General features: G+C 39.0%; 1 protein-coding gene across 1 annotated transcript in view; it reads left to right on the top strand.

Annotated features, from left to right (window-relative positions):
• Positions 1–12,189, top strand: part of ATP8B3 (ATPase phospholipid transporting 8B3) — a 761,685-nt gene that overhangs the window by 239,657 nt on the left and 509,839 nt on the right. Inside the window, exon 9 of the mRNA XM_075852305.1 lies at positions 8,179–8,337. Within this exon, the coding sequence (XP_075708420.1) occupies positions 8,179–8,337 (159 nt within the window). The remainder of the gene's footprint in view (positions 1–8,178; positions 8,338–12,189) is intronic.

The raw sequence follows: 12,189 nt of genomic DNA, 5'->3' as shown, positions 1-12,189 counted from the left end.
GACTACTCAGATTGGTCTGGTATCGTTTTGTAATCTAGCCCTATGGGTTCACTCGGGTTAGATTTTCTGTGGAAATCCAACCCAGATTCTGCTGGGAATTCCGTCCGAAAATCCGCACCAAATAGTATTTGATTTAGTGCACATTTCCAACTGGATTTCCTGCTGCGAAACCAGAAGAGGCAATAAAAAAAAACTATAGTCACCTCCCCTGGTCTATCATGCGAAACGTCCCTGTTCCCTCCTGGGATGACTTTTTATTCCATGTAACTGTTGCAGCCTGTGATTGACTGCACACAGAACGAAACGTCACCCGAAGAGGCAGGCAGCAGAGAGACCAGATGGAGGAGCAGTGAGACATCGATATGGGAGCTCCGGGAGAGGTGAGTAGTCTTGCGATAAGTTTTTGCTGCTAATTCACAGCTTTTCCACAGCAAAAATCACAACATTTGCACTTTGTTGTGGATTTTCTGCAATAAATATGCAATTATTCCGCAAAGTAAATTGACATGCTGCGTTTTAAAAGCTCTGTACCGCATGTTAATTACTTCAATAAAATTTTCTGCAACGTTTGGATGAGATCTTTTTAATCATCCACTTTGCTGCTACTGTAGTACGCTGCAGATTTTTCACCTGCAAATACAGACAGAAAGTCCGCAGCAACTATGCTACATGTGAACGTATCCTAAGTGTCACAAAAAAGCAAAAAGAGGTTATGGCTAACCCATACCCCCAATTGTACCCGAAAAAGCAATGTAAATACAGCACGGTGCCATTTCTGAAGACATTATAAACCAAAAAGAAAAGAAAAAGAAAAAAGATCCAGAAATATATGCAGGCACTCTCAGGTATAAACAATTCATATAAAAATCAATTTTATTTAAACCTCCGAATAATTTCAGATATATCAATATATACATACAAATATTATATAAAAAAATCTCCTGACCATAAGAGATGGATAACAAGTGATCTAAAACACCTAAACATGTAGATAAATTCACTCATATGCTACATTTGTTCTCACTAAGCATAGGGACAAAAAAGAAGAAAAAATAATCTGAACAGTCACTGGGTTGTGTTCACACTTGCGTTTTTTGACAAAATAAATTTTATCATTTCAAGGTGGCCACCATCCCTATTTGCAATAGGTAGCATTCTTTTTTGAGTAGTAAACTCCTATGCGTAGGAGATTTAGACCCAGGAAATGAATAATCCTATGGTACATAAGCTGTTTTAACGGCAGATTTGTATGTTATTAAGCTCTTCCCTCCTATTTCATGCAGCCTTATATTTTAAGGATGATAGATAGTTATAGGCAGTCTATTCAATAGACACAAGATCTCAATAGAACCCACTCCATCCTCTTTGTTTAAGGGCGAATGATTTTACCAGACTTTATCTGGAGGCTTATGTTTTTACCTCTGATGTTCAGGTCAGCCTCTGTGATCCATATGCAGGAGCAGTCTATTCATAAGTGGGACGGAAAGACCTTCCAAAGAGAAGGTCCTTCTAATGGATCTAATCAAGCTGGACAGGTAGTGACGTCCTTACCTGGCCCTGCAAATCCCTGACCAAATTTGGAGACACGATATGGAAGGAAACACCATGTGAATAGAAGTTCACTCATTTACCGGCATATGCTCTTGCCCTCCCGGACTGTGTATCTCCTCGCGCACGTTGTGGACTGAGTGGATGTTGAAAGGAAAAAGTCGCCGGCTATCCAATTTTGCAGTGGAGTTTGAAAGTGGTCTGCTATACGGATGATCACACAGCCTGGGACTTCTCTTTGGAAGGTCTTTCCGTCCCACTTATGAATAGACTGCTCCTGCATATGGATCACAGAGGCTGACCTGAACATCAGAGGTAAAAACATAAGCCTCCAGATAAAGTCTGGTAAAATCATTCGCCCTTAAACAAAGAGGATGGAGTGGGTTCTATTGAGATCTTGTGTCTATTGAATAGACTGCCTATAACTATCTATCATCCTTAAAATATAAGGCTGCATGAAATAGGAGGGAAGAGCTTAATAACATACAAATCTGCCGTTAAAACAGCTTATGTACCATAGGATTATTCATTTCCTGGGTCTAAATCTCCTACGCATAGGAGTTTACTACTCAAAAAAGAATGCTACCTATTGCAAATAGGGATGGTGGCCACCTTGAAATGATAAAATTTATTTTGTCAAAAAACGCAAGTGTGAACACAACCCAGTGACTGTTCAGATTATTTTTTCTTCTTTTTTGTCCCTATGCTTAGTGAGAACAAATGTAGCATATGAGTGAATTTATCTACATGTTTAGGTGTTTTAGATCACTTGTTATCCATCTCTTATGGTCAGGAGATTTTTTTTATATAATATTTGTATGTATATATTGATATATCTGAAATTATTCGGAGGTTTAAATAAAATTGATTTTTATATGAATTGTTTATACCTGAGAGTGCCTGCATATATTTCTGGATCTTTTTTCTTTTTCTCTTCTTTTTGGTTTATAATGTCTTCAGAAATGGCACCGTGCTGTATTTACATTGCTTTTTCGGGTACAATTGGGGGTATGGGTTAGCCATAACCTCTTTTTGCTTTTTTGTGTTAATTATTTGGAGGGTGTTCCCTCCCTTTTTATATACCCTTGAGAATTCTATTTTCTTTTTGGAGTTTTGGGAGGATCAGTGGTATACCTTTACAATGGCATACTGTCTAGACATTGAGGTAGATGCACGAATTGCAGCATTATTGAATTGCGAAATGAACAAAAATACAGAAGTTTTGAATGGAGACATATATGGCCTCTTCAAAAATCATCGCAGACTAATTTTGAGCCATTTAAGACAAAAATGGGACATTCATAGTTTAGAAGCCTATAAAATTTCTAATATAACACCAAGAGGTTTGCGAAGACGTACTGTCCCAGCATCACATTTCAAGAGCGAATTATTTTTGGAAAAATGGGATAATGAATGTTTAAGACACTCAAGGAACTTGATGGAATTGCTAATAGAGGAAGAGAAAATTATGTTAGGAGCACTGACTATTGAAATTGAGGAAAGTGTTAAAAAACTTGATATGTTTTGTAATGACCCAGAATTTGGAAAATTAAATGATAGCCTTAAAAGAGAGGTGGAAATGGAACTTCGGGATATATCAACACGTAAAAGGAAAAAATTCCAAAGGGATACCTTTGATTTTGAACAGAAGCAGATTTTCTCATTTCAAAAAAATAAAGAGAGACAAAATAGAGGCAGATCACGAATAAGAAGAAATACTCTTATATCAACGGATGGGGAAACGACGAGTGACCCATCCAGTGATAATGAGAATGGGAGACATACTAGAACTGAGGAATCCCAACCTAAGGTCTCTTTTTTAGGGGACAGAAACAGAGGAAAGTACGGAGAGGAAAGATCAGTACAGAGAAAAGGAGGTCCAAATACAAGGCAACGCAGGGGAAGATAGAAAATAATATTAACAATATAATAAACTTAACAGACTTCCCCTTGACAGAGGATCATATCTCCCTACTGAATCGAGGTTTGGGTTTTTCACCTGTTACACCTGGAAAGGAATTTGAGATCTGTAAAGATCTTCATCTGTTTTTGAGAAAAATTCTTTTGAGACTCTGGCATGGGGAAAGAAATGAAAAAACTAGTGGGAATGGCAATGTTGGACCATTATCCCAGGGAGAAATGACCAATTCAGGGACAGTTCCTAATTCAGCGTTATCAGATTGGAATACACAGGTAGTTTTAGAGGAATTGTGGAGGGAAGGTAACCTATTGGAAGATAATGAGGGATCTGAAGAAGACCATATTAATGTTATCCCGGAATATACAGGACTACGTAAAAAAAAGTAGCATTATGCCAAGTATTTATTCCAATAGATATACACAGACCTTCTTGGAGGCAATGCTTAGGGATATAGGTCTCATCGATTGGTCCTCTTTCTCGTGTGAGGACAACTTAACAAAAAAAGAACGAAAAGCTTTGAAAGAATTAATAAATGAAAAAAATATAGTGATAAAACCGAGTGATAAGGGTGGTAATGTTGTCCTCCTCAGGGAAGAGGACTATGTTGGTGAGATCAATAGGCAACTTAATACGAACACCTATACCCCTTTAACAAATAACCCATTGGAAAATATAACTGAAATACTAAATAGGAAGTTGGCCCTTGCACTGGACGAGGGTTTAATTAATAGAAATGAATTCCAATATTTGGAGGTGAGGGACCCACGAATACCGACTATCTATGTGCTTCCCAAGGTACACAAAAATAGGGATATGCCACCGGGCAGACCCATTATTTCGGGGTGTGATGGCCCGACTGATCACCTGGGGAAGTACATAGATGAGAAGTTAAAACCATTTGTCCGTACATTGCCTTCCTTCGTTTTGGACACAGGAGACCTTCTAAACAAAATCGAGAATTTAATGATTGATGATGATGTTATCTTGGTGGGATTAGATGTTGAGTCCTTATATACATCGATTCCGCATGATGTCGGCATGAGAGCGGCTGCACACTTCCTGGAGAGGAGAGGAGGAGATTGGCCTCATCAAAATGAGTTCATTATAGAGATGTTGGAATTCATTTTGAATTATAACTGTTTCTCCTTTGATGGTAAATTTTATCGTCAGACACATGGAACGGCCATGGGATCCTCCTGTGCACCATCATACGCGTGTTTACATCTAGGATGGTGGGAGGAGTTCATTGTATACCATCATCCCCTCTTTAGGAAGTGTGCATCAACCTGGCTCAGATATATGGACGATATCCTGCTTTGTTGGAAAGGGTCTTTGGATTCTCTTAATGAATTCATTGGGGATCTTAATATTAATAATTTGAATATCCTTTTGACGTTTACTCACAGTAAAAACACCATAAGTTTTCTCGATCTCAATATTTATAGGCATGGAAATAGACTTAAAACAACTACGTATAGAAAACCCACATCGGGTAATACCTTATTGGCAGCAAGTAGCCATCATTTGCCTTCTCAAATTAGGGGGATCCCAATCAGTGAGTTCCTTCGAATTCGTCGGAATTGCACTGATTTTGAGAACTTTAAAAATGAAGCTCAAGATCTATCCTCCCGTTTTATTAACAGGGGGTATTCTAAAAAATTAATTAAAAAAGGATACAACAGAGCACTTAGACAAAGTAGAGAGGAAATTATGAGGAGAAACAAGGGAGATAATGGTGATAATAGAGTTCGATTTATTTCCAGATTTGGGTCTCATTGGGATATATTGCGGAACCTTATGATAAAGAACTGGCCATACTTAACATTGGACAAAAGGATTAATTCAATAGTAGGGAACATCCCTAGTATGGTCCCCAAAAGGGCACCTACACTTAGGGATAAACTGGTTAGTTCTGAATTCAAGAGAAATACCCCAGAAAGGGACCTATGGCTGCAAAAACGCCCAAAGGGGATGTTTAAGTGTGGCTCGTGTAGATGTTGCAAGTATGCAACAAAATCAGATACCTTTTTTGATAGTGAACACAAAAAAGAATTTAAAGTTTATAATTTTATCAATTGTCGCTCGATGATGGTGGTTTATTCTGTTACTTGTCCTTGTGGGAAACAATATATCGGGAAAACAAAACGTGAGCTACATATACGCATAAATGAACACATCCGAGATATCACCAAGGGGGAAATAAAGAACCCACTTGCAGCACATTTTAAGACACACCATGAACAGTCACCTGTTGGTTTGAAATTCATGGGAATCTATCAATTGTTTGAAGATAGAAGAGGGGGCAATCGGAATCGCATACTCCTACAAAAGGAGACTATGTGGATTTATACGTTAGGGACTTTAAGTCCCAAGGGACTTAACAACGAAATAAAATTCAATATGTTCCTCTGAATATACAGTGTTGGGAGCGGGTTGATCACTTCTGGGATGGCTGTTTTACCAGCGTCTTGAGCAGTCTCCACTTGCTCCCAATTATTGAAAATGGAATGACATAAATTCCTGTTCTCTATAGGATTTCCAAATACCATAGGATGACAACATATGGGCCTTTTTCCCCCTTTTTTTCCCCCTTTTCCTTTATAGTTCCCTAAAATAAATGGTGATTCCAGTATATATTAGATATCCCTATGTAAGGGCTCTAATTTTGGGATGTGATGAAAATAAAAACTTTAAAATTATAATAAAAATAATTGAAACTAATAGATAAAGTACTTCAAAAATATGGAATGATTTGATTTTGGAACATGGAGAAGATTTGACTTTTGTTTCAAAAAACTTCTCGTGTGATCAGAAATTTGCATATGAAATATTATGATAGGAGAAATAATTATACGTCCTTAGGAATAGGCACTCTATATAACTAGTGGAGAAACACAAAATTAAAAAGGATTGTCCTATATGGAATGATAATAAAAACTTTGCACCAAGAATGTTTTACTAAAGGAATTTTCCTTGTGGTTATTGGCTATGGATTTGCGGAATCTTGGAGTGGGTGGGGACACAGGTTTCATTGCCCTTTGGCATGAGGCCTGGTTTCCCTGCCCTCTCCGAGAGACTGTATAGTCGCGATAGTGCATGAAGCTATAAAAGATGAGATCTTGGCTGTATGTCTGGAATGGTCCCACTGGGGGAGGATAATTAATTCTTTGCCCGTCCCACTATTAGTTAATAATAAATATATAATCTGTAATGATAGCACTATCGCAAAAATGTTCTTTACCTTTCGCTACTTATGTTTGAACCATTGGAATATTTCAGTTCCTTTTGAAGGTGTGCCACTGATCCTCCGCTATTACGCGAATAAATAGAATATTATATAGATATGGATTTATAATAAGATGAATTATTTGTTTATTCGTTCAGAATAACCTGTAAAAGAAAAGTTTTTCTTTTTGGAACGAATTATAAGTTGTGAATAAATACAATGTACAAAGAATCTATACACATTTTGTCTATATATATGAAATGAAGCCTCTTGATATCTGCAATGGAGGAACCAATAAAAAACGTTTGGGACACTATAAATACAATGCCCTTGATTACACTTGCCAAAACGGCTCTGAGGAAATCCCGTGTAGGGATGAAACGCGTCAGCTGTTCTAATGGATCTAATCAAGCTGGACAGGTAGTGACGTCCTTACCTTGCCCTGCAAATCCCTGACCAAATTTGGAGACACGATATGGAAGGAAACACCATGTGAATAGAAGTTCACTCATTTACCGGCATATGCTCTTGCCCTCCCGGACTGTGTATCTCCTCGCGCACGTTGTGGACTTAGTGGATGTTGAAAGGAAAAAGTCGCCGGCTATCCAATTTTGCAGTGGAGTTTGAAAGTGGTCTGCTATACGGATGATCACACAGCCTGGGACTTCTCTTTGGAAGGTCTTTCCGTCCCACTTATGAATAGACTGCTCCTGCATATGGATCACAGAGGCTGACCTGAACATCAGAGGTAAAAACATAAGCCTCCAGATAAAGTCTGGTAAAATCATTCGCCCTTAAACAAAGAGGATGGAGTGGGTTCTATTGAGATCTTGTGTCTATTGAATAGACTGCCTATAACTATCTATCATCCTTAAAATATAAGGCTGCATGAAATAGGAGGGAAGAGCTTAATAACATACAAATCTGCCGTTAAAACAGCTTATGTACCATAGGATTATTCATTTCCTGGGTCTAAATCTCCTACGCATAGGAGTTTACTACTCAAAAAAGAATGCTACCTATTGCAAATAGGGATGGTGGCCACCTTGAAATGATAAAATTTATTTTGTCAAAAAACGCAAGTGTGAACACAACCCAGTGACTGTTCAGATTATTTTTTCTTCTTTTTTGTCCCTATGCTTAGTGAGAACAAATGTAGCATATGAGTGAATTTATCTACATGTTTAGGTGTTTTAGATCACTTGTTATCCATCTCTTATGGTCAGGAGATTTTTTAATATAATATTTGTATGTATATATTGATATATCTGAAATTATTCAGAGGTTTAAATAAAATTGATTTTTATATGAATTGTTTATACCTGAGAGTGCCTGCATATATTTCTGGATCTTTTTTCTTTTTCTTTTCTTTTTGGTTTATAGTATCCTAAGTGTATTCACATATAAAGTCTTAAGTAAATTACTTACTGGTTCTTTAACAAACGACTTTTTTAAATGTTCTTGTTTGTTTTATTGCATTTAGGTAAAGTTGTCTGTGAGGAGGCCAACAGCAACATGCATTCCTTTATAGGAACACTGGAATGGAAGGGAGAAAAATATTCTTTGAATAACGACTGTTTCCTACTAAGGGGAAGTAAAATCCGTAACACCAAATATTGTTATGGACTGGTCATTTATGCTGGTATGTAAGTGATCAAATACAGGATATAACACATTATTACAGTTACATGGGGCATGTTTGTTTGATATATATTTTTGGGTGGGCTAAAATTTACATTTATCAGGCTTACACCGTGTTCCAAATTATTATGCACATTGGTTTTAAGTGTCATAAACATTTAATTATTAGTTTTTCAATTAAACTCAGACGGGTTCGTTCAGATAAAAGCATAATGAGGAAGGTTTCTGCCAGACAAATTAATAGGATTAGGAGAGCAGATGCTAAAATGCCATTGCAAAGCAGCAAACAGGTATTTGAAGCCGCTGGTGCCTCTGGAGTCCCGTGAACCTCAAGGTGTAGGATCCTCCAGAGGTTGGCAAGTGTGCATAAAGCTATTATTCGGCCACATAGAAAATAAAAAGAAAAGAAAAAATATTCCAGAAATATGACTAGGCACTCTTGGGTTAATAGAAATTTATGAAAAATATTTTATTTTGAACCCCGAATATTGTCGGGAATATAAATATATACACACAAGTTTAAAAAAATCTCCTGGCCAGGAAAAGGTAACATACAATTGGAATTGATATACATAAATTAAGTCCCTTAGAGGATAAACAACATTTATTATATATATATATTTCCTAAGTATAATATCAGAAGAATGATTCTGAACAACCGCTAGGTTGTATTCACACTTGCGATTTTTGGCAATATGTATTTATTTTTATTTTTTATCCTACATCGCGCTTGTCTGCCTTGAGCCGCTCATGGCACAGTGAATGCTGGAGCAAGGGGCCGTCAGCTCCTTGCTCCAGCAGTGAACGGAACCGTGACCTCGGAGAGTGACTCGCAACCCCACGGAGGTCTTCACACGACCCCCCAGGGAGTCGCAACCCACAGTTTGTAATGTATTGTATTGTTTTGTGCAGTTTGCGATGGAGAGAGGGGGGGGCTGTAATTTATCTCCTCTCTCCACCGCAAACACAGACAGCACTATACAATACAATACATTACAGGACCCCTCTGCAGCTCACCTGGAGTCTTCCAGGATCTTCCACACCGACTCTTCCATGCTGGCCTGAATGCTCCTCACTTGACGTCATGGTCACATGGTACACTGAGTTCCATTTGTCCGTGACGTACACAAAGTACATAAAGTAAATACAGTGTACCAAGTTAATATATATATAGTGCAAGCACAAGGGTACCTGTGATAGTCCAGACAGTAGCAACGGCTAGGCACAGATGGGATCTTGATGGCAGGTGATACAGACGAGACAGATGACACCAGACGTGGTGTAACAAAGCAGACGTGGCAGATGGCAGAACTCGACTCCAACACTATAGCGGGCACAGGAACAACTACAACACGGGATACAGAATACAGGTAGCAGGGCACGCGAACAACGGGAACAGGATAACACTAAGGGACCATTTGCAAGACTAACAGAGGAATATGAACAATGCTCAGGCAATGAGCAAAAGGGCAGGGCCCTACTTAAGTCCAAGGTGATCATGGGCTAATTAGTGATGTTAAACATGTGCATGCACTGGCACTTTAAGGCCGGGCACGAGCGTGTGCGCGCAGCCTATGGGACACATCAGAGTGGAGCGGAAATGAGCAGTGGCATCTCCTGGGGAGGAGATGCGGACCAGCGCTCACAAGTCCATGGCAGCGGCCGTCGGGGGTGTGTGTAGTCCCGACGGTCCACGGCCGTGCATGTTACACTAAGGAGCTCTGCCCGTAACCAGGAAGTGCCGGCGTCAAGGCACAGAGAATTTATTTAATCATTAACGCGCTGAGTGGCAACAGGGGCCCTGCGGGCCCCCCACGCTTAGGAGGCCGGTTACAACTGCGACCCCTGCGACCATTATTTCTGCGCCACAGTCCAAGATAGCATCTCTTAGAAAACTCTCAAATATTTTACCCACAATAGAGGTTAAACTGACAAGCTTATAATTTCTGGGTTGACTTTTTGATCCCTTTTTTTTGTATTAAATTATACAATCCTTAAATATCAGAAATAATTTTCTGTCTATCACTGTTTCTAATTTCCTTTGAACTCGGGGGTGTGAGCCATCTGAACCAAGTGATTTGTCTATTTTATTCTCATTAAGTGGGTTTTCCCACAAACACATGTATCCCCTATCCACACTCATATGACATCATCGAAAGTGAACACCCATACGCGCAGGGAACTTAAAATGGAGACAAGAGATCAAAGCAGTATCTCCTGTCCCCATCGGTTCTAAGCACAGCAGGATAATAACTAATTTTCCTGCTTTGTTTGTGCAATGGTTATACATGAGATTTTATATATATATATATATATATATATATATATATATATATATATATATATATATATATAAACTGGAGAAAGAAAGGAGTCCATACATATCAAAGTATGAAAAAATACACATCTTTATTAATGACATTAAATACACAAAATGACAAAAACGGAGAATCTAAAATGAATCCTTGTCTGGATCACCAATATATAAATTGATCAGAGTATATTAGTATATTTTATGTATAATATAAAAGATTTATTTAGTTCAATGTAACTCCAACACAGGGTGCATCTATATTAAAAATTTCAAGTACAAGTGGTACAAAAGATAGAGTATGCAGAGCTCAAAAGTAAAAAGCCTGTATTTACTTAAAGAGGCTCTGTCACCAGATTTTGCAACCCCTATCTGCTATTGCAGCAGATAGGCGCTGCAATGTAGATTACAGTAACGTTTTTATTTTTAAAAAACGAGCATTTTTGGCCAAGTTATGACCATTTTTGTATTTATGCAAATGAGGCTTGCAAAAGTACAACTGGGCGTGTTTACATTAAAAGTACAACTGGGCGTGTATTATGTGTGTACATCGGGGCGTTTTTACTTCTTTTACTAGCTGGGCGTTAGGAATGGGAGTGTATGATGCGGACGAATCAGCATCATCCACTTCTGTTCGTTAACACCCAGCTTCTGGCAGTGCAGACACACAGCGTGTTCTCGAGAGATCACGCTGTGACGTCACTCACTTCCTGCCCCAGGTCCTGCATCGTGTCGGCCACATCGGCACCAGAGGCTACAGTTGATTCTGCAGCAGCATCAGCGTTTGCAGGTAAGTAGCTACATCGACATACCTGCAAACGCCGATGCTGCTGCAGAATCAACTGTAGCCTCTGGTGCCGATGTGTCCTCGGTCGTCCGACACGATGCAGGACCTGGGGCAGGAAGTGAGTGACGACACAGCGTGATCTCTCGAGAACACGCTGTGTCTGCACTGCCAGAAGCTGGGCGTTCTGAATAGAAGTGGATGATACTTCTCGTCAGAACGCCCAGCTAGTAAAAGAAGTAAACACGCCCCGATGTACGCACATAATACACGCCCAGTTGGACTTTTACTTTAAACACGCCCAGTTGGACTTTAGAAAGCCTCATTTGCATAAATACAAAAATGGTCATAACTTGGCCAAAAATGCTCGTTTTTTAAAAATAAAAACGTTACTCTTATCTACATTGCAGCGCCGATCTGCTGAAATAACAGATAGGGGTTGCAAAATCTGGTGACAGAGTCTCTTTAAAGAGGCTCTGTCACCACATTATAAATGCTCTATCTCCTACATAATCTGATCGGCGCTGGAATGTAGATACCAGCAGTGGTTTTTATTTTGAAAAACGATCATTTTTGAGCATGTTATGAGCAATTTTAGATTTAGTTTCTTAATGCCCAACTGGGCGTGTTTTTACTTTTGACCAAGTGGGTGTTGTAAAGGAGTGTATGAGGAGCGCACCTCTACATATCGGGTCACACTAATCTCCTCAACATGGGTAAGTGCATCTGCTAGATCTACCTTGGCTTCATGCCGTTTT

The sequence above is a fragment of the Rhinoderma darwinii genome, chromosome 1 (assembly GCF_050947455.1).
Source record: "Rhinoderma darwinii isolate aRhiDar2 chromosome 1, aRhiDar2.hap1, whole genome shotgun sequence".
Lineage (NCBI taxonomy): Eukaryota > Metazoa > Chordata > Amphibia > Anura > Rhinodermatidae > Rhinoderma > Rhinoderma darwinii.
Note: the sequence above shows the minus strand (reverse complement) of the source record. Positions and strands in the feature narration are given on the sequence as shown.